Source organism: Jaculus jaculus, chromosome 12 (genome assembly GCF_020740685.1).
Source record: "Jaculus jaculus isolate mJacJac1 chromosome 12, mJacJac1.mat.Y.cur, whole genome shotgun sequence".
Lineage (NCBI taxonomy): Eukaryota > Metazoa > Chordata > Mammalia > Rodentia > Dipodidae > Jaculus > Jaculus jaculus.
This window is the reverse complement of record NC_059113.1, coordinates 51,975,650-52,003,148: the sequence shown is the minus strand read 5'-3', so window position 1 is coordinate 52,003,148 and position 27,499 is coordinate 51,975,650. Positions and strand designations below refer to the sequence as shown.

General features: G+C 52.9%; 1 protein-coding gene across 1 annotated transcript; it reads left to right on the top strand.

Moving 5' to 3' along the window:
* The first annotated feature begins 870 nt into the window (after window positions 1–870).
* Window positions 871–25,108, top strand: Sbk1 (SH3 domain binding kinase 1). Its single transcript, XM_045131436.1, has 4 exons — window positions 871–1,465; window positions 19,591–19,823; window positions 21,292–21,494; window positions 22,007–25,108. Exons 2-4 carry the CDS (start codon window positions 19,598–19,600, stop codon window positions 22,832–22,834), a joined length of 1,257 nt encoding a protein of 418 aa, XP_044987371.1. The 5' UTR covers window positions 871–1,465; window positions 19,591–19,597; the 3' UTR covers window positions 22,835–25,108.
* The last annotated feature ends 2,391 nt before the right edge of the window (window positions 25,109–27,499 follow it).

The following is a 27,499-nucleotide window of genomic DNA, read 5'->3' as shown; positions in this document are numbered from 1 at the left end:
ATCTCTGTCCTCATGCGCCCCGCTGGCATCCAGTACACCAATTTCCGGTTATCAAACAGACAAAGCTCCTTCACACCCGGGTGGCTTTACAAAGCTGGTGCCTCTGCTGGGAATCCTCTTTCTTCGCTTCTGTTTAAACACCTTTCATCAATGCTACTCCCAGGGCTTCAGGTTCAACCTGAGACCTTCATGGCCCCCACGACTCCAGTTTACAATCTCTTCTCCGAGATTGGTACTTCTCTGAGAAAGAGGATGGATGGATGGATGGGCTGACAGGCGGATGGACAGATGGCTGCATGAATGCATACTGAATCCCTACTCGGAAACAGACCCAGGTTCCGCCCCACAGGCACAGACTGGAATAGTCTGGGACAGTTTGGTCCCTCGGGGACCGGGCAGCTGGACGAGGTGACCCTCTGAGATTCCCCCGAGTCCTCTCTAACCTCGTTCTCGCCCCCTCTTGGGCTCTGACCTAGAAAAAGCGGGGGTGGAAAGCTAGAGGGGAGACGTCGGGCTCTAGGATCCAGCGCAGCCGGAAGGCGGGCGGGGCGCCGCGGCTCCCTCGGGACGCTCGCGGGGGGGGGGTGGGGGGGAAGGGGGGAAAGGGGAGGGCCAGCGATCTGTGCGCGCGGCGGGAGCGCGCGGCGGGATTGCGCGTGCGCAGGAAGGCGCGCGCGGGGCGGACAAAGCGGCGGGCCGCGGCGCGCGAGCCGGAGGGGCGGAGCCGCGGGCCTGGCGGGCAGGTCCGCGCCGGCGGGAGGCGGAGCCGCGATGCCGCGATGGAGCGCTGCCCGGGCGGGCGCCGGCGCTGGGGCCCGAGCACCAGGCGGAGCGCGAGCGGGATCCGCAGCCGGAGCTCGCGCCAGGCCCGGGCTGGGGAGCGTGGGGCCGGGCTGCTCGTAGCGGCGGCTGCGGAGCCCCCCAGCGGCTGAGGGGCTTCATCCCAGCTCCGGCCGGACCCCGCACCGGGGAGCGCAAGGGGCCTCCCACCACAGCCGGGACGCAGCGGGGACCCCAGACCCAGCACGCCGCGACTTCCCATCCCGGGAAAGAGAGGCTGCCGGGGCATCCAGAAGACGGCGACCTCGCCACGGTGCTGTGAAGACGCTCGCTCCAGTCCGAGCCCCAGGACCTAGCGCGCGGTGCCCCGTCCGAGATTTCGGGAACCCCCTCGTCGCCACTGCACACCTCAGGACACCGAGACCTAGCGCACACGCCCCTAGGTGGGGGTCCCGACCCTCCCCTGCTCCGGTACACAGGAATCCCCAACCTACGGACCCGACGACCGCGAGATACCCCTCACTAGCAAGAAGCCTCGGGGACCTCACATCCCTGGGACCTGGGCTACTAAGCCTCTTGCATCTCAGTCCTTGATTGTGGTGCCCTGAGCCCCCGGGGCCGGGCTGACGAAGACCGAGACGGCGCCCAGGCCCCCTGCCGCGGCTTCCCCGCGGCCCCAGCTCAGGTAAGCTGGACCCAGGTGAGGGGTGGCAGGTGAGTGACCACCGAAGTCCTTAGAGCCCTGCTGGTGGGGAAGTATTGGGTGCGAGCTCCCCCTCCCCAGCGTCGCCATGGAGCCGAGGCTGAAGGACGTCTCTTTGTGTCTCGCTTGGAGGAGCCGCCCCCTCCTCCACTTCCTTCCTCCACTCCCCAACCTAGCGGGGATATTTAGACACGGACCCCCAGAGGGAGTGGGGGTGGAGCCCCTGGTACCTTGTAGTGGATGGGGAGAGGGAGAGAGTGTCCCCAAAGAACTGAGCCTGAAGCGTTGGACACTAGGTCCTTGAAGTCGTCTATACACCCCGTCCGCCCCAAAGCCAGGCTGAGTTTTCAAATGGAAGACCCTCCTGACCCCCCCACTGAGGAGATAATTTAGAGGTGCCCGCAAGTGAGGTGGGCTGCAATCCCCTGTTCTGGATGACGGCTGGGGCATTGGGTGTGTGCCTTTGTCTGGGAGGGCAGGGAAGGGGCGTGTTTGAGAGAATGAGTGGGAATCTCATATTTTCAAGCAAGCTCCTTGAATCACTGTGCCATCTCCCCAGAGAATTTCTTATTTTCCCAGTGGCTTCGCTGCTTCTCACCCAAATCACAGAAAGAGTCTTCACTCAGGCTCCATTGTGCTTCCTGCAGGACAGGAAGGGGGCATTCCCCTCCCCCCCCCCACCACCACAAGATACTAGTTTCTGGGGAGGGGAGGTAGTCTCTGTGAAGAAGCCATTTCAGGTCAGAGCCCCTATGTCTCCTCCCTTTCCCTGACCTCCAGAACAGCTAGGGCCAAATCTAGGGCTGGGTCAGTGTGTTCTGTACAGGTTCCTGCCTTATTCTAAAAGGTCTGCAAAGCCCAGCTTGACCCTCAGTGAAGTCCTGAACCCCAGGTGTTTTATATTGGAATTCTGGATCAGAGATCCCAAGAAGGGGTGTTTTATATTGGAATTCTGGATCAGAGATCCCAAGAAGGGGTTGGATTGGTTTGCTAGAGTTCCCCCAGTCCTCTCTGAGCCTCCTCTCCCCCCACCCCCCGCAGGTGTCAGGTGAACAGACAGGCAGGGGGAGGCAGTACCCTGGGTAAGGAACCCATTATGAGTTTCTTTGTTCATTTATCATTGAAACCTGTGTGTCTGATATTCTAACTCCTGAGCGGGCCTTTCTCCCACATTTCAGGTCAGAGCCTCAGATGTCTGGCCTCAGACCCATGGGCTTCCGTTTGCCCATGCTGTGCTGGTCAGGGCCACCTGCCCACCTTTTGACCCCACCTTGAGGCACCTGATTTCCCATGGTGGACCTAATACCTCGCTTACACCCCTCCCAGTACACTGCCTCCACCCCACCTGCTGCTGGCATTGCCCCAAGGGTGAAGATGTGGCCAGAAGGAGAGCAGAGGCAGTCTCTTGTAACAGCCCCTCCTGCAGATTCAAGGACAGTCAAGGCAGCCACCCTTAGCATGGGGGAGCCAGTTGCCCTGAAGGCTGTGTGACCTTGGCATTTCTTAAAGAATATGACAGAGGTACCCGCTTATTCTGTAGCCAGTACCATGGATTTAGATGGGAGCTAGACTGTGAAAAGCATCTAGGTGTGTCCTATTTATCTTGTGAAGAGTTCATTTCCTGTAGTATGTTGGAGCCCAGGGCCTTGTCACACACCACTCTACAGGCAAAGGAGTGGAACCACATGCTGAAGAGCCAGGACTTGAGTCACAGTGACCAGGAAAAACCATTAAGAGGCCAGAGGGGATAGAAAGGAAGATGTTCCTTCCTCTCTTCTCTGCAGTGACTCCCCTAATCAAGTAGCTGGGAAGTCAGCCCTCTCCAGTTTGCCCTAATCTACCCCTGGCTCACCTCTGGGCCTCTAACCTCCATTCACCATAAGCCATTCCTGTGACCTCGAATTGCGCTCAAGGTGGCTTGGCAGCTGCTTCTACCTCCACCTCCCCTTTTGATCTGATTTGGGCTGGCGCATAGCAGAGGGCTGAGTTTCATTGGTTGGGGAATGGGTGGCTTAGAGATAGTGGCGTGTATCTCCATGTGCTATGAGGCTTGGCACATTAGGTTCAGCTTCTGGAAACTAGGGCTATCTTGTCTGGGCCACATGAGCACTATGGAACCCAGAGCCCAGTGTACAAAATAGAGTTTCAGTTACATTTTGTTGATCCAGTGTATTTCACATGTTGGCACCAGAATAATTTGAAGATTTCACTGATTTGGAGATCCTCTTGAAAAACCAGGGGATGTGGCAACCCAAGTCCAATGCCAGAGAATGGTCATCTTCTTCAGACAGGGCACATGCCTTCTGGCTGTCCCCAGAACCCCTTAGCCTACTCGTTGATGTCACTCACTGGCCCTTGCAGCTGGCCTCTAGGTTTATAGAGCAGGGTAGAGGCTGGAAAAATGTATGCTTAGCTGTTGTCTGTGTGAATTCTGCACACACCTGTCTTCCTTGCAGTCCCCAAAGCGAAGTTAGAATAGGCAGAGTATCCATCTGGGGTCATTAGGGTCAGTAGTGAAGTGAGTCAGGACTTCCTCAGTCTGGCCCCAGGTTCCACAGCCCACCCAGTGCTGGAGGCTGTCTATACTGCCACTGCCTAGAACAAACAGCCACGATTCTGGGCCCAAGACTTGGTGATGATTCGTGGGGTAGAGCTTTTGTCTGGGCCTCAGTTTACCATTCCGTGCAGAGAAGAATTGACGGACAGGCTCTCAGCATGGCCCCTCCTCTGATATTCTAGGACTGGGTTCTATATTTCGATCAGGTAGTAGGGATGAGGCTTTCAATGTAGCAGTTACTGAAAAATACTGACCTTTGAGCCGGAATGTTGTAGCTTAGCAGTAGAGCACTTTGCTTGTAAGATCCTGGCTTCCATCTACAAACCAACCAACAGGCCAACCAAAGCATATCCCCAAACTCCTGACATTCCCTCCACATTAATGAAACTAATAGTGCTTGCCAAGTAGCTGCCCTGTGGCAGGGCCCAGTGCTGGCCCTGGAAGAAGGTGTGCTCTCTTCCTGGACAAAGGTCTGTAGCAGCTTGAGGTCAGACAAGACGGCAGGGCACCATGCCAGGCTCAGTCAGGACTCTGTCAGGGTCTGCACCTTACTTAGCTGCTATGTGACATTTAGCAAGTCACTTACCCTCTCTTGGCGTCAGTCTACTTGTCTGTAAAACAAGGAGAGTACTGTCTAGTGTCATCTAGCTGACTAAGTAAGATAAACTAATGTCCGCTTCCTTCAGAAGCTGGTTTAGGGAGTGTAGGGCTTTGGTGGGAAGGGGTCTTTGAGAAGCAGTAGTTTGCAGTGCTTGAGCAAGCTCTGAGGTGGGCATGCCTTTCCCTGTGGGAGGTGGGGTCTGCAGGATTGGCCCTAGTTCTTTGGGGAGGCCCTCTTCATTCCCAGCACCTCCTCAGGGGAGTACCTGATGGGCCTTAGTGAAGGCAGTGATGGCCACAGATTTTCTTTCCCAGGCAGTGGACCCTCCAGGCCACAGACTCTCTTGTCCCACACCCTTCCTCCTTCCAGATCTTAGGAAGCAACTAAGGAAGGCATGGAAGGGCCAAAGTCTGCTCTTTACTCACACCTTGTCCTTTTTACCATACCTCTGCCACACCTGAAGAGGGGACATTGGATTCCCAATGTGTCCTTAATGCCAGGATTGTAAGTGATAGGACAGTTTTTCCTGTCAGCACATCCTGCCAGGCTCTGGGCATCTTTCACTTTACCTCTAGATCAACACTCCACTGAGCCCGGGGCAGGGATTTGAGACCAGTTCTGTGTGCCACCAGAGGTTTGTGTAAACGTTCATTAGCCCCCAAACCACTAACTAGCTTGCCCTTGGACAAGTGGGTTCTCTTGGCCTGAGTGTCTGTTGATTGGAAAGGAGGCCTGGCTCCCAGTTCCCAAGGTGGTTATGGAGATCCGGGAGTATGCTGTGATGAACCATGGTCTTGCTGCTGTGGCCAGTGGCTGCATCTGTTAAGTGCTCCTGGTGTTTATGTGGATGAGCTGATCCCAGGCCAAGGGACCTGCTGTGACTTTCCATTGCCTAGCATGCTTTCCCCGCAGTGGGGGCAACCACAGGTCTAAGAGCTGGTCCCAGAAAGCTTGTACAACCCTAGCTACCCTCAGAGCAGGTTCCTCTGTTAGCACCCTCCATCACAGCAGGAGGGCTCTGGCCCTGACACTGAGCAGAGGCTTGTGACTACACCAACATGCTGGACCCAGCTCTGTGGACTTTGGTAAGGTGTCTCTCCTTTCAAATCTGTCACCTGTAAGAAGGAGATGATGCTCCTAGCACTTGCCCTGAAGGGTTTCTGGAACGACCGAATGAATAAATGTTGGTAGAGTGCTAGGAGTGGCATCTGGGGTGTACTAAGGTTTGCTTTCTTTCTTTTCTTTTCTTTCTTTTCTTTTCTTTTCCTTCCTTTCTTTCTTTCTTCCTTTCTTTCTTTTTTTTTTTTGCTTTGTTTTGTTTTTTGAAATAGGGTCTCACTCTAGCCCAGGCTGACCTATGACCTAGAATTCATTCTGTAGTCTCAGGGTGGCCTTGAACTCACAGCAATCCTCCTGCCTCTGCCTCCTAAGTGCTGGGATTAAAGGCATGTGCCACCATGCCCAGCCTAAGGTTTGCTTTTTGGGTTAACCCTCAAAAGTCCTGAGCAGCAAGGGACTGACCCACTTCAGAGATGAAGAAGTAGGCGCCCTGGAGTTCACAGGCTTTTACTCAAGGCTCCCTGTCTGGTGGTTTGAGGAAGATTCTGGCCACCTTTCTTGTGCATGCATAGTGCGCAAGGCTTGGTGGATTAGAAGGCTCTGGCAGGACTCCGCCCAGGCTCCAACACATTCCAGGACTTGGGAGAGCGGGTGGAACCCGTACCTCTAGCTGACTGGAGTCTCCCAGGTCAGCGTCCGTGTCCTCCTTCACCTCTCAGGCCTGGCACAAGACCCAGCTTCCAGAAGGGTTTCTCAGTCACTGAGAGTGAAAGCCAGCTTCCTGTGGTGTGCACAGAGGTCCTCCATGACAGTGGCCATCCCATTCTCACCTCTGCCCTGAGCCCCATTCCTCTGCCCTTATGTATCTTGCTGGCCACCTCTTTGCCCCTGACTACCAGCATAGTCCCACACAGCCACCTCCCTGGGCCCTCTGCTATCCTAGTGCAGCGTCTCTTGCTGAGGTTTGTCCTGCCATCCTCGGCTGCTTCCTTTTCCTTGCCTAACCATTAACTTCAGCTACCTCTAGAAGCAGAATGTTAGCTCCCTGAAGGCAGGGCTACATAGCTCCCAGGTGTATTCCAGATTCAGTGGCAGTGCCAAGCACATACTAGGTGTTCAACACATCTTCATGGACTGTTTTGGAGCTAGATACCATCTCTGAGCCATTCCTAGCTGTATGATCCTGGTCACACAATTTAATCTTTCCTTCTTTGATTCTCAGTTTCCTTAGCTGTAAGGACAGAATGGGAATAATAGTCTCTTAAGATTATTGTGAGGTCAATTTGTGTACAGCACTTCTTCAAGTGGCTCATCGGTGGTGGCTCTTATAAATACTTCTTAAACCTGAAGCACCTCATCATGCCTGTTTCTCTCCCTTAATGTTGGGGATGGAACTTAGGGCCTTGTGCCTGCTAGATAAGCACTATGCCAGTCTTCAGCTGCTATGACCATTTTACTGATGAGAATATGGAGGTCTATAGAGCACATGACTTGCCCAGGACCCCATAATTAGGTATGGTAGGAAATACTTGACTGTGGGTGGTAGGCTGCTAGGCTGAGCTATAGCCTGGTATGCCCCCTCTAGCTCAGGGGAAGGCTGGAGCTGGGAAGGGCCCAAGTCTGTGGACAGCCTCTGTTCACTTAGCCATATCCCCAAATGGTCACCAGTTGTCCACTGGTGGTCACCCAGCCAGGCCCCTAGCCCATCAGCTAATGATAAAGATCCTGTACTCACTGTATCCACCCTGTTGAGCCTCATGTCCCTCTCCCTGGCATTGAGCTGCCCACATCTCCCAGGCCATGAGTCCTGGGAGTCGACTGCTTTGGGTCCTGGCCCCTTAAGTAGCTTGGAGAGGGTGATCCCAGGTCTCCCTCTTCCCAGGAGCCCAGGCAGCCTATTGGGCATCAGGCACCACAATAGCCACCAAGGATGTACCCAAGTAAGGGGTAGATTGTGGGGGAGGGAGAATAGGTCTGAGCACAGTGACCCCCTGTGGAAGGACTGAGGAAGAGCAGCTAGGAAGCAGGTGCATTTCTCATCTCTATGGTGTTACTTGAGACAGTCTCAAATCTTCCTCAGTTTTCTCATCTGGGAAATGGGAAGGTATTCATAGGTTTCTCTGGCTAGAGTTGGTTCAGGGGTGAAAGTTAGCAAGATGGCCTTGGTACTTGGAAGACAAAACCAAGTTCACCCACAGCATCAGTGGCAGAACCAGAGCCCAGGCCTTTCCATCCAGCCAACTCTTGCTGAGTGTCTCCTTCCTGCCAGGCACTGTAAGAAATGCCCATTTAATTTTCACTAAAACTCACGTGTCTAGCAGGCTTCCTTAGCCCTGTTACTGAGGTTTAGGCAGAGGACACAGCCTACCTGAGGTCATGTTACTAAGAAGGAACAGCCAAGGTTTGTACTGTGAAGGGAAGAGAAGAAATTGGAGAATATTCCATTCCTCTTCCCCCTCCCTTTGGACCAGGAAGGAATGCTTGGTGGAGTATAGATTTGTGTCAAGTCACTCTGGCAAGCTGAGCATGGTGGCTGCGTGCTTGTAAACCCAGAAGTCAAGAGGATGAGGCAGGAAGATTTTGAGACCAGTGTGGGCTACATAATGAGACCTTGTCTCAAATAAACAGAACAAGGGAGAGGCTTTTTCTAGGGGCCTCTGACCCCCAGTGCTGTGTGCTGAAGTAGGCATTGCCATGGGGATGCTCCTGGCAGTTACCAGGAGAGTCCATGTGCAGACAGATCGTTGCTGTGGGTTAGCCAGTGTGAGTGGCAGGGATGACTTTCAGGGAGATCATCAAGAGGTCTAGACTGAGGTACCTGTTCTGGGGAAACAGGAGAGCCTTATTGCTGAGCACTGGCTGCCTCCTGTGGGTTTCAGAGTGGTCAGCAGGCTGGTTGTCCTTGGGTTCTCTCAGAAGATCCAGTCCTCATGCTGAGTGGGTTGGTAGGCAGGTGCAACTTCTTTGGCTGTTTCCTGTGGCTATGCCTGCTTCCTTCTGCTATCCAGACCCACACGATTATACCTAGTGGTTTCATTTTTCCTTTCTGTGCCTTCACTCCGTTCCCATGCCTCTCCCAAGTGATCTAGTAGTGTCTTCATTCAACTCAGTGCCATGCATTGTGTTGGCTTCTGGAGGATTCTGGAAGCAAAAGGATCCCTGCCTTCCAGGTGCTTCAGTTCAATTGGAGGGCAGACACAATCAACAATAGATGTTAGAAGTCAGTAAATTATGTAATACATCCGAAGGATCTACGTTCTGCTGGGAAGAAGTAGAGCAAAGTATGGGGGAAGGAAAGGTGAAAGTTGGCCCTGGGTCAGAAGAAGGCATCTAAGCAGAACGCTGAGAAGTGAGCCATGTGGACATGGAGGGCAGGGCTGTGCAGTCACAGGGAATGATCCCAGGCTGGAGCTGTGCTGGGAACAACAGGGAGAGAGGAGAGTGCTTCACAGGGGCTCACAGGGGACATGGCCAGCAAAGACTGGAATGAAGCAGGAGCCAGTGGGGAGATGGAACCGGGAGTAACATGGGTGTTCCTTGGATGCTGTGTCACGGATGGGCTGTGTGGAACCTGGCATAGTGGCAAGCACCTGCAGCCCAGCTAGTGCGGTGGCCGGTAGCTGAGGCAGGAGAATTGCAAGTTGGAGGCCATCTTGGGTGAAGTACCCTTATTATTGTGTGGATTCTGGAGTTATTTCATGCAAGTACTAGCAAATGAGAAGGCTGTTCTTAGTTTCCTCCTTGTCAAGGTAGTGTGTTAACCATTGGAACTGTCTGACCTCATCCACAAGCAGTCTAGATGCCCCAGAGGGTGGGAGGTGTGCTGGTGGCAGCTGCTATGGTCACTCACAGCAGAGGTAACCCTCTAATTGGCTAGGGCATCCAGCAACTGGAGTGGGGGAGGATTTGAGTTCTCTGCTGAAATTTCAGACCCACCTACCCTTTAACCTTACAGCCTATATCTAGAAGTTACCATACAGACACACCTGCATCTACTACCAGATGACTACACATGGTCACTCACTTTTTAGAACAGCACAAGGCTGACCACAACCTGAGTGTCTACCACAAGTGGTTTGGGGACCCTGGTTCTAGCTCTGCAGCAATCCCAGTACTGGCTCCCTATCCTCCTAGCCCTCTGATGGTGAGCTTAACACTCCCTGCCTGTCCTGGGTGCTGTCCATGGCTGGTAGTGCTGAAGACAGCAGGCTTCAAGGGAGGTCTGGGACCCTGTGGCTGGAGACCAAGAGTAAAGATCAGGATGTGGGGAGGGAGAAGCTCAGGATTCAATCCTGGCCATATCATTCATGGGCTGAGTGACTGAAGTGACTTTGGGTAGGTTTCTGTGAGCTCAAGTGCTCTGCTCCATAAAGGGGGTTGCTGTGGAGATTAGATGGCAGAATAAATGATAATTTTTAGTGTGTTACTTTTGATGTAGTAAAGTAGTGGTTAAGCTTTGGAAACCAGAGTGGTAATGTTTGGATATTAGTCTTGACCCTGCCACTTCCTGGTGGATGATCTTGCTCTAATGACATGACCAAGTGGGCATGGTGGTATATGCCTATAATTCAGCTACATGGGAGGCTGAGGCAGGAAAGTTGGACGTCCAAGGCCAGCCTGAGCTACACATCTAAACCCTTCCTCAAAATAAAAAGGAGCTGAAGGGGTGTGGCTCAGTGGTAGAGCACTGGCCTGGGTTCAGTCCTCATCACACATGCATGTGTGCACACAGATACACACAAATGATTTCTCTGTGCCTTACTTTCCTTATCTGTAACTTGGAGACAATAATAGTCCCCATTCAATATGGTGGGGAGTTCATGAGTGCATTTACATAGGTACTTAGCACAGGACAGAGAATCGCTGAGTGTCAAATCATTGTCATTGTCTTCTCTGTTGACATTAGCACGGTGCTGGCACCACCAGCCTCTCTGTCCACAGTGACCAGTGCCACTCACAGCCCACTCCCATCTGTGCTACCTAAGAGGATTGGGGCTCTAAGACAGTAATGACACTTGGCCTTGAAGATGTCCTGCCTCCTGTCCCAGCCTACTACTAGCCTTCTGTGTGACTGGGCAGATGCTATACCCTCTGGTCATCAGTATTACTGTCTGCAAAACAGGGCCAACATTTCTTCACATGTCACCAGGAAAATAACTGTGTGTCTACAGGCAGGGTCACATTCAGGAAAGCCAAGATATAAAAAGTTACGACTTCCCAAACACGTAAGGAATTATTCACCGGCATTTGTCACCCCCTGGCTCAGTGCTGGGAATAGCAAGATGATTAAGGCAGGGGCTGGCTTTCAAGGCACTCGTGGATTTCTTGCTGGGTTGGAAGTACACTTGTCTGGAGTTTTAGCTCAAAAGTTACATAACTCCAACTCAGCCTACTTAATGAAGACAGAAAGGAGATAAGATGAAGTAAATGTCTAGGAGTATAATGGGTTCAGACATGCCCAGTCACCAGAAATCTGCCCATCTTCCAGCTGTGCACCTTTTTGCTGCTGCATCATCAGGCATGCTTCCCCCTTGGGATGGCGCAGTTGCAGCCCTGTGTCCTCAGCCGTGGTGGAGGAAGTGTGTCTGATCGCTCCAGCGGAAGTCCCAGAACTGTACTGCAGTGGGTCACTTTTGGGCACATTCCATCTTGGGGCAGAGGAGTGTGTCCATGGGTTGGCTAGGACTGCCCCTAAAGGCAGAGTGGAGAACCATCCTACTGAATCAGCACATGGGAGAGGGTGGGCCCACTACCAAAGAAAGAGGTAGTGACGCTGAGCAAGGGAACAGCACAGGGTCATGAGGAAGCCACTGCAGCACTGAGAGGTTGGTGCTATGTGGTGGTGCTTTCCTTAACTCTGTAGGAAGGTGAGTTCAAGGCCGCACGGGGCTGCCTAGCAAAAAACAGTAAACAAACAAAAACAAACCTTACAGCAGATCTGTGAGCGAGGCAAGGCTTGAGCAAAGCTGGCCTTATGTCTGGCCTGGAGGGTGACAACTGGGGGTAGCAGGGGATGTATGTGAATAAGTGCATTGTTGTCTGCAAGTATAAAGATGCATAATAAAAGCTATCATTTGGTATGATAACCAAAACTATTAAGAATTTAAAAAATATTATATTTAATTGAGAGGAGAGAGAGAGAGAATAGGTGTGTCAGGGCCTCTAGCCACTGAAAATGAACTCCAAACACATGTGCCACCTTGTGCATTGGGCTTTACCTCCAGTATTGGGGAATCGAACCTGGGTCCTTAGGCTCTGCAGGCAAATACCTCAACTGCTAAGCCATCTCTCCATCCCACAGTGAAGAATTTTAAAAGACAATACATTTAACTTCATGTCTAAGGAGGTTCTGAGGGAGGACCCTGGAGGCAGGGAGAGCGAATGGAGGTGTGGAGAACGGATGCTCCAGCATCATCTGTAGCCCCTCACCTTTGACTGACACGGGAGAGGTCATAGGGCTGACCCTACCCCATGCCTGAAATTCACATGGCTACTTTCTTCACAGGGACTTTTAGTCAAACTAACTCAGAGAAGTGAGGTTGCTGCCAGGGGCACCCTTGCAGACCAGGCCTTTGTTAGGGTGCCTTAGGGGTTTGCCTTGCTAGAGACACAACATAGGTTCACACCTGAGAGAGGAGATCTGAGCATGGGTAGAGAATCATGGGACTCCAGAATGAGGATCTGCCTATAATCCCAGCACTTGTGAAGCAGGACGATGCCCACAAGTACAAGGCTATCCTGGCTTTCATAGGAAGCTCCAGGAAATTCAGGGAAAAACCTTGTTTAACAAATAGAAAAGAAGAAAGCCTGGCTGGCATCTGTGGGTTGCCTAAAAAGGGCCTTTGAAAATGCAGAGATCAAAAGACCAGAACCCAATCCCAGAAGTGGCCACTTATGGGATTGGGTTCTGGTCTTTTGGTCTCTGCATTTTCACCATCCTGAGGGAACCTCAGTGGTTTTAAAAAAATATTTTTGGGCTGGAGAGATGTCTTAGTGGTTAAGCGCTTACCTATCAAGCCCAAGAACCCCGGTTCAAGGCTCAATTCCCCAGGACCCACGTAAGCCAGATGCACAGGGTGGCACATGCATCTGGAGTTCATTTGCAGTGGCTGGAGGCCCTGGCACACCCTTCTCTATCCATCTGTCTTTCTCTGTCTGTTGCTCTCAAGTAAATAAATAAATAAAATAAAATAAAGATTTTAAAAAACAGGAGTTAAAAAAAATATTTAAACAAAGATGCCTGTCTGCAAAGCCTAAGGACCCACATTTGACTATCCAGGTCCCATGTAAGCCAGATGCACAAGTTGACACAAACAAGCAAGGTTGCATGTGTGCACAGGGTGGTGTGCTCATCTGGAGTTCAGTTGTGGTGACTGGAGGCCGTGGTGCGCCAATTCTCTCTGCCTCTCTCTCACACACTTGCTCTCATTAAAAAAAAAAAAAAAAAAGACCAGTTTGTTGGGCTTGCGTCAAAAAAAAAAATATTTTTTATTGGGCTGAAGAGGTGGTTTAGCAGTTAAGGCACTTACCTGTGAAGCCTAAGGACCTGTGTTCTGTTCTGCAGATCCCACATAAGCCAGACACACTAGGTGACACAAGTGCGCAAGGTTGCATATGTGCACAAGATGGTACACGCGTATGGAGTTGGATTGCAGTGGCTGGAGACGCTGGTGCACAGATTCTCTCCCATTTGTTGTCTCTCTCAAAAAATACAATTATTATTATTATTTTTTGTTGTTTATTTGCAAGGAGAGAGAGAGAGAAGAGAGAGAGACAAAATGGGCCTGTCAGGGCCTCCAGCCACTGCAAATGAATGCCAGATGCATGTGCTGCTTTATGCATCCGCCATTATGTGGGTACTGGGGAGTGGAACTCAGGATGTTATGCTATGCAGACATTGCCTTAACTGCTGAGCCATTTCTCCCCCCCCCAACCAACATCAATTATGTACACATCCCAATGGGGTAAACCAGCCATATGGCCACACCTAGATGTGAAGGAGGCTGAGAAGTGTGGTGACTTCTTAGTGTGGAAAAGGAGACTTGTGGACCCGAGAGATGGCTTAGCAGTTAAGGCACTTTTCTGCAAAGCCAAAGGACTCAGGTTCAATTTCCCAGGACCCACATAAGCCAGATGCACAAGGTGGCATATACATTTGGAGTTCATTTGCAGTGGCTGGAGGCCCTGGCATGCCCATTCTCTCTCTCTGTCTCTCAAATAAATAAATAAAAACAAAATATTTTTTTTAAAAAAGAGAAGGAGGCTTGTGTTTGATGGACAGGGACTTGTCATTGCCACGGGCAGGTCACCAGCCTCTAGAGCTTCTGTTCTCATCTGTGAACTAGAAAGCATCACTTGATTGTGGGACATGTCTGCCCAGGTATACTTTCACTTAAACCATTGGATCGTACATTGATATATACAAGTCATACCTCATTAAAATGTTTCTGTAAAACAAGGGCAGCTTCTTGCTCCTTCCTCTTTTGGGGACTCAGGGAAAGTTTGTCAGGGTGGTGTGCATGCTCATGTGTGTATATTTGTGTGTATGTGTGTGTGCTTGTATGTCTATGCATGTGTGTGTGGAAAGGAATATGGATTGCAAAGTACCCTGAGTTGGGTGCTGGCTGGGTGTAGCATCACAGAGTGGCACCCAGCCCAGGCTGCCTGCCAACAGGAAGTGGTAGGTGGTTCAGTCTTGCTTCTTGCTTGGGGAACCCTCCCCCACCATGGTGGCCCTTCAGCATGTGACAGAGCTGGAATTGCTGTATAGAGACAGGGACCCACCACCGCAGCCACACAGATGGGAGATGGTGGCCTCCCTTGGGGTCAGGGGGACATATCCTTGAAGTATACAACCCAAAGGGTCCCTTGGTGCAGGCTGAGAGTAGGTGGGTGCTGGGGGGTGAGTGTTGGGAGGGAACAGGGGTCAGCAGAGGTCTCTACTGCCTGGTGCTGGGAGGTCCTACTTGGAGTCCACAGCTGAGTGCGTTCAAGTGTGCTGTGACAGCAGTGCTGGTGAAGGGCCTGGAAGGCAGCTTGTCCTACTGCTAACGAGCACGCCCGCAGCCTTCCCGCCACGCAGCAAGGCGGACTTGTCGAGCTTCACTCCGAATCTCACGATGATGTCTGTCTGTACCAGGAGTCACGGCCTGCCATGTGCCCTCACTGAGAGCAAATGAGTGAATTCAGGCTGGTGCCCAACAGGAGCTGTGAAGATGGCATGTGTGTCCTTGATCCAGACTTTACCCTCTTCTGTGTCTCAGTTTTCCACCCAGCAACTGAGGGATCTGGGTACAATGTTCTCAACAATGTCTTGGAGGAAAAACAAAGTGGGCAAAGTATCAATTTGGGTCCTGTTTCAATTATAGCTGTGTGACCATGGGCAAGCCACATCATTTTCACCCTCTCTGCAGTGACTACACCATCATGTAATAATCCCTACAGCGTAAAGTTGGGAAGATTAGCTGAGTTGATCCTTAGGTAGGTGTGGCCTGCAGTAAGGACTGGATTCATTTGTGTTCTTGTTTACTTAGCATGTAGATGTGCAAACTGAGGCCCAAAGGTGAGGCAGGACTTACTCAAGGTCACTCAGCTGAAGTGACTCATATGAGGATCCAGGCCAAGACTGCTCAAGGCCCATGCTGGTTTTTTTTTTTTTTTACTCCTGCTTGGTAACTGGGTCAGAGACAGCGTGTACCTGGGGATGACGCAGCAGTAGCAGGGACAGACCTGTGGAGCCAGTCACTGTCTTCTGCTGACACCTTGCAGAGAAAACATCTGCAGCAGGGAGCCTAGGCTTTTCGGGGGACCCTAAAACTATACTCAGCGAACCCAGGCGGGAATGCAGGACAGGGCAAAATCAGCTTGCCTCAGACCCCCAGGCGCTCTTGGCCTGGTAGAAAAAGTGGGAAATGAGAGAGAAGACTCTGCTCCAGCAAAGATGGGGTTTATTGGGGAAAGCCAGAGAAGGGCTCTGGCCAGGCATGTTGGAAGCCACTTGCTTCCCTTACAGATGAGGGGATTTTTATGGGGTGGTGGGGTCATTGGAATTCTTTGGTTGCAGGACAGTCTGACAGGTGGTCTGGGTCATTCCAATAAAGGTGATAATTGGGAGGGGTGGTTTTGGTCACTCTTGGGAAACAGTGTTACAGGGAATGGCAGAATACAGAATGGAGTCATTCTAGCTTGGGCGTGGTAGCACATGCCTTTAATCTCAGCACTCAGAAGGCAAAGGTAGGAGGATCGCTGTGAGTTTGAGGCCAGTCTAAGAACACAGAGTGAATTCCAAGTCAGCCTGGGTTAGAGTGAGACCCTACCTCGACAAACCAAAAGAAAAAAAAACATATAGGAGTAGGACCTGAGGAGGTTAGCCAGCAGAACAGGAAATGGGAGGTAGTGTTAACTTGGGAAGGGTGGTCACTGAAACCTGCAGAGCTAGTGTGAGATCAGAGCATGGACTCAACTAGAGTGTCCAGAGGCAGCTCTGACCCTAAGGGTCAGGGGCAGGCCAGGAATCCTTGGGTCTTGGGTGTGGGATAGAGAAGAAAAGCAGGATGGCCAAACCTACAGCTTTTTGTATGTATAGGCACGCTTTTAAGGTATACAGAAATAGCCTGAGGTGACCAGCAGGGCTGAAGTTCACAATGGGTGAATTATACTCTGAGTACACATGTGCCTGCACACATGTGCCCATCTCTTCAGCATCCTGGACTTGACACTCATTTTAAGAGGGTCAGGAGAGCAGCCTAGCATATCTTCCTGGCAGGCATGGAAAGTTCAGGGTTAAAACGGGCTTATCAGACCCCTCAGGAAAGCCCCATACTGTCCTCAGAAGGATCCTGGACATACAGAAGTAATGCCCCTTACCCCTGGGACTGAAGCTAGCCCTCCGTTGCTGACTCTAGTGGAAGAGCATTTGACAAGGCTTGTGGTCCCAGGCAGCTCCAAAGCCAGGGAGAAACTACCTTGGGGTGATAACACCCGACCCTTTCTCAGTTGTGGTTGCGACAGGCCCAGCCTACAGCTGTGACTCCATGGAGACTCAGGGGCAGAGGCCAGTCAGGAGTGAGGGTGGAGGGAACAGGAAAGCGGGACTGGATTCTCAGGAACTTGATGCCTTTCTCTTTCTTGGTGGCTGTGGTGGTGGTGGTGGGTCTCTGAAAGTGTCACCATGCTAGAGACTAGATTCCCAGGGTAACATTGTGGCATTTCAGCCGGCATCCCTGGCACTTCAGCTGGCATCCCTGGCACGTGTGGTGATCAAAATAAACTTGGAAAGAAAAGGCTGAAGATGGGGGTGGGAAGGTTCTGTGAGAACAGGGTCTGTGAGCAGAGCAGAGCTGGTTCATGAATGGAGGGAGGGAGCAGGAGCTTAGAGTGGAATCCAGTGCTGGGAGGGGCTTCTTCGCCCTAGCCAGCACAGAGGACAGTGCAGATGGAGCTCCGCCTGAGGCTGGTGGGAGGCCAGGAAGTTCCCTCCTGATGTTCCTTCTCTTTGTGTGAAGTGGGAGGCTGGTCGTGCAGCCTGGGAGGGAAGGCAGGGGAAGAAGTGCTGTGGCAGGGCTCATGAGGGACCCCCCCTCACCCCACCCCCACCCCCGCCTCCAGCACTACTCGAGTCCTGACCCTGCAAAAGCTAATGCTCAAATGAGCCTGGGGACACATGGGTGGCACAGTTACAGAGTACTTACTGTGTACCAGCTCCTCAGCACAACACACCCCTCCTTCCCTCCCTTCTTCCCTCCCTTCTTCCCTCCCTTCTTCCCTCCCTCCCTCCCTCCCTCCTTCCTTCCTTCCTTCCTTCCTTCCTTCCTTCCTTCCTTCCCCCTCTCTTCCCTCTCTCCCTCCCTCCCTCCCTCCCTCCCTCCCTCCCTCCCTTCCTTCCTTCCCTCTCTCCTCCCTCCCTCCCTGTCTTCCTCTCTTTCTCTCTCTTTTTTGATCTTTCAGTGTAGGGTCTCACTCTAGCCCAGGCTGACTGGTAATTCACCATGTAGTCCTCAGGCTGGCCTTGAACTCACAATGATCCATCCTCCTCCCTCTGCCTCCCAAATTCTGGGATTAAAGGCATGTGCCACCACCACGCCTGGCCACACCTGTTTCTCTAATCCTCATAATCAGTGCCTGGGAAGTAGGTTCTGTTATAAATTCCCCTTACAGGAGAGGAAGCAAACTCAGACATGAAGTAGCCTGCCCAGGACATCTAGCTAGTAAGCAATGGGTTTGGCTTTCAGATCCAAGCTGCATGGCTCCCAATTTACACCTCATCCCATCCAGAGCTGTTGGGCAGATTGATCCTTAGGGAACAGAATTTGGAGCAGCTGTGATGTGAGCTGGAGGCCTCTAGAATGAGAAGCCCGAGCAGTGCATGGAAGGTAGCGGATGGCTGTGGGACTGGCGCTCTGCCAATGAGTGCCACGACATGATGCACACCTGTGCAGTGCACCTGGGAAAGGCTCCACTCCCAGATAAGAAGCAAAAGTTCTGGATAGCTGCCTGGAAGACAAGGATGGGGACAGATGTAGTTTACAAAGGGACAAAAGCAAACTCTTGGGGTGTCAGACATATTCATTATCTTGATGCTTTCACAAATATACATGTCAAAACTCATCAGATTGTGTGTTTTAAATCTGTAGTTTATTGTATATCAGACCTCAATAAAACTACAGAAAAGGAAATGAAATAAGGGGGTGACAGAGATGAAAGTCCCACATTGGGTACTGGTTTCATTGTCAGAGAGTCATTCTGTCCCCAGCCCTAGAGTCATATGTTGCCCTACTCCAACAGCTGCAGGGTGATTCAAGGGTTCTGGCCCATGTAGAGGCAAACTCAGTAGTTATAAAGTGGGCACAGCCGAGTGTGGTGGCACATGCCTTTAATCCCAGCACTCAGGAGGCAAAGGTAGGAGGATCACTGAATTCCAGGTTAGCCTGAGCTAGAGTGAGATTCTACCTCGAAAAACCATAAGATAAAAATAAGTTGGGAGCATCTGTGAAGACCACCCCCAGCTTGTGTGGACATGAAGAGGTTTCAGGATGGGAATGTGGGGGAACAGGCAGGGTCTCTGTAGGACAGACCCTCAGTCCTTGTTTCTAAGGGCAGGAGCCTGGGCAGTTCCTAAGACCATCTGTGCAATACGTACCTGAGGGGTTGTTACATCATCTGCTTGGAGAGGCATTGTAAGGCTGTTGGTGCAGCCTGTATGGGCTCCTACTGTGTGGTCACATTGGTCCCATCCTGCCCATCTGGAGTGAAACTACATGGCTATTGGCTATGGTAAGACAGCTCCTGCCCTTTCCTGACCCCAGTCTCATCATGCCCTTGAGCCTAAGTTGCCCCTGACTGTAACATGAGTGCTTGTGTTTGTCCGTCTCCCCTAGCACATAAGTCCTCAAAAGCAGGGATTTGCACATGTTTGTTCAGTGGTGGGTCCCCAGGATTTTGATGGGCATCATGCACACAGTAGATGCTCCCTTGACACTTGTGAATGAGGCTGGGGCTGTAGCTCAGTGACAGAAGAGCATACGCTTAGCATGCACTAAGCTTGGGTTTGACCTCTAGTACCACCTACAACAATAAAAACAGAACTTGTTAACACGAGCATGTGTGTGGCTGCTTTTTTATAACAAACTTGTGTACCTTGCTGGGCAGTGTGCAGGGACAGCATGAGACAAATGGACTTGTGACACACAGGTGCTAATGAGGGGTCAGTGATTGGCTCCAGCCTTGTCCCCAAATGGCTTTGGTGACAGGACAAAGATGCTCACTGTCCTCTTATGCTCATCTCAGGCCTGGTAGGGGGTCCAGCCAGGAGTTTTTCTGAGTGCTGAGGAGGTAGGAGGTGGGTGGAGGGGCCCTGGCCTGTTTTCACTCCATGTCACCACCTCATGACAGGGAGAAGATGAGCGTGGGCTGCCCTGAGCCTGAGCCGCTCCACTCCCTGCCTTGCTGCGGGCCGGGGGCTGCCCCTGGGCCTGGTGCGGGTGTGCCCCTTCTCACAGAGGACATGCAGGCGCTGACCCTTCGCACACTGGCTGCCAGCGATGTCACCAAGCACTATGAGCTCGTCCGGGAGTTGGGCAAAGGCACTTATGGGAAGGTCGACTTGGTGGCTTACAAGGGCACAGGTAAGTGTTGGTAGGATGGCAGACTATTAAGGTGTAATGGGAACATGGTGGGGCTCTCCAGGGGGCAAGGTCCAGAAGGAGATGGGGTGGGTGTTATGTAGAAAGGCTGCAGGCAAGGGTGGAGTCGAGCAGAGCACTCAGAGTGGAGGGTAGAAAGCTTTGGGGCCACTTATATATCCTTGAGACAATCCAAGGGGATGTGCCCAGGGACTTCTGTAGTCAGAGAATGGGCAAGGCTGGCACTTGTGCTTGGAAGACATTGGTCATAGCTGACCCCAGGGAGCTGGACAGAGGTGAGCATGGTATTGCAGTTAGCTTTTTGTTACTGGGACAAATTACCCAACCAGAAGCAGCTTATGGAAGGAAAGGGTTTATTCCAGACTTTACAGATTCAAGGGGAAGCTTCCTCAGGATGGAGAGAAGCATGGCTGAGCTCACATCTTTGTATAGGAGCTATGGAGGGAGAAAGCAGCAAGCGCTGGCTGGCTCTACACACACAGTAGGGGAATCAAACCCAAGGTCTGCCCCAGAAATATACTTCCTATAGCAAGGCTCCATCTGCAAAAGGCTCCACAGGCTGGGGCCTGAGGAGGCTTCATTACAAATCCTTTACATGCCAACCACCTCAGGTAGTCCTTGAGGGTAGGGCACCCTATCAAGAGGGTGGCGAGAGATGGTCTTGTGAGGTTCGCCTGATCATCTCTCTTTCTCTGATGAGGACACTGAGACCCAGGCATTAAGTCTCTCAGCCAAGATCATGTAGCTACAGAGAGTTTGAACTAGGATGGCGCCCAGTATCTGCTGGGGCAGGGGCCTCTGACTACTGATGACAGCAGGAAGAACCCTGGGCCCATCACATTGCTACTTCTATGTGTGACCTTGAGTAAGTGACCACCTTTCTGTGTCTCGGTTTCCTCATTTAGCAGAGGGCTCACCAGAGCCCACTTTCTAGGGTCATTGAGAAGTGTGAGTTTTGAGGTATGACGTGCAGAGGGCGGGGCCCGCCATGTGAGCATTTTGTGACTATCAAATGGTATTAGCATCAGAAACCTGTACCTTTCTTCATTTATGCGTTGGTAAACATTTGCTGAACACCTTTGTGTGCTGTATTCTGGAGACAGGGTACAAGGCAGGTTCCCCTGTAGGGGTCCATGTTCCGTTAGGGGGAGGGTGGACATGACAGATGAGTGATAGTGTGGCAGGGAAACACCTCCAGAGAGGCAACAGGCCCCCTTGGCCACCCTCCTCATGGAGGGTTGCAGACTGGTATAGGAGACCCAGGCCTGCCCGCTCCACTGCAGGACTTCAGGCAAGTCCTTTCCCTTCTCTGGGTCTGTTTCCCATCTGTAAGAGGAGGATGTCTTGCCAGCTGGGGCCACTTGGCCTTGCAAGGGTAGGTTGTGCAGCCAAGCGTGGGGATGTGTGAGAGGGAGGAGGGCCTCACCACTGTTGCTGTGACCCCTGCCAGGCACCAAAATGGCTCTGAAGTTTGTGAACAAGAGCAAGACGAAGCTGAAGAATTTCCTCCGGGAAGTGAGCATCACCAACAGCCTGTCGTCCAGCCCTTTCATCATCAAGGTCTTTGATGTGGTTTTCGAGACAGAGGACTGCTATGTCTTTGCCCAGGAGTATGCACCTGCAGGGGACCTTTTCGACATCATCCCTCCCCAGGTACTTCGGGTGTTGGCACAGACAGGGATGGTTTTTGGGGTTACCGGTGTGTGAAATTGGGGAAGTTAGACTGTTCAATCAATAAGTTCATGCTTGTAATCCCAGCATTACAAGCTGGGAGGTGGAGGCAGAGGTAGGAAGCTCACCCGTTCTAGGCCAGACTGGGCTACAGAGTGAGACTGCAAAAAAAAGGGGGCGCTGGGGAGCTGGCGATGTGGCTTAGTGCAGGCTATTTGTCTAGCATGCAGAAGGCCCTGGGTTGAATCTCTAGCCCTCAAAAACAAAACAAAACAAAACTGAGTATTGGTCTCCCAGAGAAGGTGACTTGCTAGCAGGGAGAGTGGTGGGCTGTAGTCCCTGGATGGAATCTGTTCTGCCGGGTGGTTGGGGGTGGGGATGGGGGTGGTGAGGCTTAGTGAGAAGGCCCGGAGAATGGCCACTCTCAGGTGAGCAGGTAGCAGGGCCTGTAAGGAAGGGACCCAGAAGCCCTGAGCCGCGCCCACTTCCGGCAGGTGGGGCTCCCGGAGGAGACGGTGAAGCGCTGCGTGCAGCAGCTGGGCCTGGCGCTGGACTTCATGCACGGCCGGCAGCTGGTGCACCGCGACATCAAGCCCGAGAACGTGCTGCTGTTCGACCGCGAGTGCCGCCGCGTGAAGCTGGCCGACTTCGGCATGACGCGGCGCGTGGGCTGCCGCGTGAAGCGCGTCAGCGGCACCATCCCCTACACGGCGCCCGAGGTGTGCCAGGCGGGCCGCGCCGACGGCTTCGCGGTGGACACGGGCGTGGACGTGTGGGCCTTCGGCGTGCTCATCTTCTGCGTGCTCACGGGCAACTTCCCGTGGGAGGCCGCGTCGGGCGCCGACGCCTTCTTCGAGGAGTTCGTGCGCTGGCAGCGCGGCCGCCTGCCCGGGCTGCCGTCGCAGTGGCGCCGCTTCACGGAGCCCGCGCTGCGCATGTTCCAGCGCCTCCTGGCCCTCGAGCCCGAGCGCCGCGGGCCGGCCAAGGAGGTCTTCCGCTTCCTCAAGCACGAGCTCACGTCCGAGCTGCGGCGGCGGCCCTCGCACCGCGCGCGCAAGCCGCCCGGGGACCGCCTGCCCTCGGCCGGGCCGCTGCGCCTCGAGGCGCCTGGGCCGCTCAAGCGCACGGTGCTGACGGAGAGCGGCAGCGGCTCGCGAGCCGCCCCGCCCGCCGTCGGCCCGGTGCCGGTGCCCGTGCCCGTGCCCGTGCCCGTGCCCGAGGCCGGCCTGGCCCCTCCCGGGCCCCCCGGCAGGACCGACGGCCGCCCGGACAAGAGCAAAGGGCAGGTGGTGCTGGCCACGGCCATCGAGATCTGCGTCTGAGCCTCCCGCCCTCGGGCGGCCGGGCCCCCGAGGAGCGAGCGTGCAGCTCGGCCAGGCAGCGTGCGGGGAGCCCCGGGCCGCCCGCCCGGAGCCGCGGCGGGAGGGAGTAGCGTAGACTGGGAGACCCTGGCGCCCGCACACCAAGCGGGTCCGTGTTAGGCTGGTGACAGAGCTACCAGACGACCTCACCCGTGGGTGGCCGACTTCCGCCCCGAGGAACCGAGCCCCGCAGACCCGAGGACCAGAGGCCCTTGACACACCCAGAGCTGGGAGCTTGTGAGCTGTTTTCCCAAGCTCCGGAGCCCTGACACCACTTTTGGCCCTTCGGACCCCTGGCAGATCACCTCACAATTCCCACCCCACCTTGGGCACAGAAAGGCCGTTAGTGTAGGGCAGTGATGGGGTTTGAGACCTCCGTGGACCAGCTGGGGAGGGCTTTGGGCTCACCAGGGAGCCCTGGAGACTAGAGGCAGAGGTCAAGTCCTGGAAAAGGTAGCAAAAGTCTGGATGTCACGTGTGTGCATTTAGGCACAGCCCCTAGTATCTAGTGATGTCCCCACGCCTGCTGATGAGGACATTGGGCCCAGGAGCGAGGGCCATTGCTGTGGCCACACAGGCACCGAGTTCGAGCTAGTCTGGTACTTCCACTTGGGACTCCTGATGCTGGTGGGGAGAGACCAGGAGTATCTGTCCTGTGTCCCCAGGACAAGAGGAATGAGTGCAGAGCCCAGCTGCTCATTCGCAGTGCCCCGCCCACAACTGCCCAATCTTGCTGCCCTGTTTGATACTGGATATGTGTGGGGGTGGGGAAAGGGAAGAAACCCAACAGTGGGTGTGACAGGAGGTTGTGGATATGGGAGGGGCAAATATGTGGTGAGCAGGGAATGGGGAGCCTTGTGCATCTGGCCTGACCTGTGATCCACTATATCTTGCTGTTGGTTTAGGTTCCTAGGCAGCCGAAGAGGAACCCAGCTTCCCCTAGCACTCTCTTGGGACCCTTGCCCACTGGAGGCCCGAGGGACCTACAGTAACCTCAACCCGCGTAGGCTGCCCTACTGACCTGGGCTGCTTCTATCAAGTTCTCTTTGGGGATTCTGAGGCATTCAGGGAGGGTGGGGGGAGCGCCTGTGGTAGGGTTGGCGGCTGAAGGGGTCATCAACCACTTTATGGCCTGGAGCCCTCACCTCAAGTCTCCTCTCCATCCTTAACCCTCATTCCCACCACAAAAGGGCTATAGGTCTCCCTGCTCTGCCCGGGTCCCGTTTACAAACTGTGCAGGGCCTGTCCCCACTCTTTTTGGGGTGCCCCCACCTGCCTAGTGTGCCAGGTAAGTAGCAAATCCCTCCTCCCGCCAAGAGCCACATCTCAGAGAGGCCCCCATCACTGCCCCGGCCAGCCAGGGGCCATGTGGTCCCCTCTCCCAGCCGAGACTTCTCTTGCCTTAGGCCTCTCCACATCCTGATGTGCAATAACAAGGAAGCGAGATTCCACAGTAGATATCCCGCTCGCTCGTACGCCCTTTCTGTTGCGATCTTGTGTGGGAAGTTTCTCCCTTGTCGTAGTTTCTAGGATGGTAGGAAGAGACCTTAGGTATGTAGCCCAGCCCCGTGTTTTCAGAGGCCCAGGCCGTCCTGACCCTGAAGCAAGACTGTTCCTGCTGCCGTCATCACTGCTATGTTTATTGGTCAGGTCGGGACCCTGTGCCCCTTAGGAGAGGTGTTGGTCACAGATGTTTACCTCAATTTATGTCACTGTTGAAGACACACTATACTAGCAAAAAAATTAACACCGTAGACATGGAGACTTAGAAGACAATAAAGTAACTTCACCCTTGATGGTTTTTATGTGAAGGTACAATGTGTGTGAACACATGTGCGTGTCTGTCCCACCCCAGGGCTGCCAAATTGTTGGCACCTGTCTCAGCCCCTGTGTCCCCCACACTGCCCCGTCCTTTGGTGCTTCCCAGGGGCCCTTTGAGCTGGCCTGTGGGGTGTGGGGAGCTCCCTGGATGGGAGTTGGGTTCCAAAGTCTCTCACCAGATCCTCTGGGCAGAGAGCCCTAAAGCTACATGATGCTCTCTCTGCCCATGTTGTGGCTGGTGGGATGGGCATGGGTGGAATCCCACCCCTAGAGCCCCATGCTTCCTTGTCCTGCCTCCCCAGCCCCGTGTGTTTGTAAATACTCTGGCATCCTTTGGCTCCAGAAGGTTTTTAAATGTGTTATTTACTTCTCTAATCACGACAATTGCTATAAAATAAAAGTTTAGAAAAATAATCACTGTGTTTCAGTTCAGGGTGGGGTGCCACAGGGGTGTTTGGGATCTTCCCTCTCCAGGCCTCTTATGGGCCCAGACTAGATAACAAGGGGCAGTGGGGGCAGGGCAAGGAGTTTCTGCTGGCTTGAATTTCAGCTTGGAGTCCTTTGGCCTGGGCTAGAAACTAAGGCGCAGGTCCTGGGAACAGAGTAACTGACCCGTCCACCACCACTCAGTATTGACCAAGCATCCTTAGTGTATAGGCCAGGGATAGATCAGGGAGCAGGACAGCGGCTTGCTGTGATGGAAGCATACTGCCCAGAAGGCAGGACACTGGGAAGCTCACCAGGTGTGTCAGTTCTCATTGCTGGGACAAAACACCAGAAGCTGCTTAAGAAAAGGAAGGGCTTAGTTCGGCTTACATTTTAGAGGGGATGTTTCATGATGGGAGGAAGGCATGGCAGGCCAGAGAGGAGACCCAGCATCATATCACACTGGCAGATAGGAAGAAAGAACTGCTTGTGGAGTCTGGCTATGCCTCAGGGCCTGCCCCCAGGTGACCCTCTTCATCCAGCAAGGTTCTACCTCCTGAAGGTTCCACAACCTTCCCATACAGTGCTACCAGCTGGTGATCAAGTGGTGACACACGTGAACCTATGGGGGAACATCAACGTTCTGGGAAAACAGACCAGAGGATTTTGAGTTTTCTGGTGCAGGGTACCATGGGGCAGTGGTACCGCTCTCAAAGGCTACTGGCCAAGTAAAAGTGGCAAAGCAGAGGCTCAGGTGGCTGTAGGGGGTTGCATGATTCAGCATTCATTCCAAGTTCCGTTGGCTCTGCCTTCAAATCCAAGTACATCCAGAATTTGCACTGCCCAGCACATCTTGCATGGTTCCCCCTGGATACAGCATCCCTCCCCTGGCCTGTCACAGGACTTTCCTGTCTGGTGTCCCAATTCCCTCTCTATGGTCCCCTCAAGCTCTTCTCAGTACAGCAGCCAGAGCCATTCTTACTAAAAACATCTGTCACTCTGTTCAGGATCCCCCGGTATGCCACTCCAAATCAAAGTTGGGGTCCTTATAGTAGCCTCTAGGGACACACATGGTCTGTCTCTGTTACTTTCTGGCCTCATCCCACCACTTCTGGTAACACCTGCTGCCACACTGGCCTCTTGCTATTCCCAGACAGACAAGTGTGTGCACGCCTGAGAGCCCATACCCTCATTTCAACTCTCCCAGGTCTCCCTCCTTGTCTTCTTCAGGCCCCTGTGCAAATATCAGAATCTGAGAAAAATTCTCTATGGTGCAGAAGGCCCTTAACTTCTTCACAACACATGGAGCACCCATCATCACTTCCGGGGCCACCGATTTGTTTGTCATGTATCTCTCCCACTGGAATGTAAGGTTCATGGGAGCAGAGACAGGACTTGGCAAACAATGACTCCACTGCCCGCCGCCCCCCATGCCTAGTACAGAGCACACGATGGGCAGCCACCATTAAATCAATGAACATTGAACACTATTTTAAAGGCTGGAAATACAGAAATAAACAAGTCAGACAACCCCAAGCAATCCTCAGAAGCTCACTTTCTGAAGAAGAGTAGATATTCATGGGTTACATAATTCTCTCTGAAATGGGGCAAGAAAATAAAACCACTCTGAGTGGGTCAGAGGTGAGGATTCTTCTTCAAGACTAAGTTAGGATGTATTAAATAAAGTTGTCATTTCAGAATGTCCACCACTTTTCTGCAATGATTAGAGGGTGGAGAAAAAACCTGCGATTGGAAGCAGCATTACTGATCCCAGCGATCAAGGACAGTTTTCACCACTAAGTGGCGCTAGTTCCCTACTGTGGAATCTAGCTGTCTCATGTTGCCTCTAGATGTTAACCTTTTATCCAGGGGTTTTCCAACGTTACCTACAGCTACAGGAGAATCAGAATGCTTCCTACAGCCCCTGGGACTTTTAGTCTGAGCACACCCTCCTGAGGGAGCTTAGTGTCCTTTTATGTCCATATTCAAGTCTAAACTAATTCAGTCATCAAAAAGTTCCATTTGACATTAACTTCAGAAGGAAAGGGGATTGAATCTTGATTACTTCCCTCCTACCCCAATATGCTTATTGAGCCCTGTGCAAAATTTCCTGAATCCTCACCAGTTACTGCGAACAGCATGTAAAGGAAGGCTATCCGAGGAAACCATTTCAAAAGCAAACTTTTGTGCCATCTAGTGGTGAGTCCTGGCATTCTATGACACATGGGACATACCTCCTGAACTCACATCTGAGCTTGACTGGTAGACCAGATGTGAAAGATGGTGGGCTAGAAGCAACCTTCGTGTGTCACGGAGAATGAGGAGTCTAAGAGCAATGAAAGGGCAGCTGGAAAGAGTGGAGAACCAGAAAGCTCCTGC

Bases quoted from the DNA above. Each gene is read 5' to 3' on its own strand.
- Sbk1 (XM_045131436.1), top strand. From the start codon at position 19,598: ATGAGCGTGGGCTGCCCTGAGCCTGAGCCGCTCCACTCCCTGCCTTGC. The intron at 19,824-21,291 runs GTAAGTGTTGGT...GACCCCTGCCAG, and splicing joins GGTGGCTTACAAGGGCACAG to GCACCAAAATGGCTCTGAAG. The intron at 21,495-22,006 runs GTACTTCGGGTG...CACTTCCGGCAG, and splicing joins TCGACATCATCCCTCCCCAG to GTGGGGCTCCCGGAGGAGAC.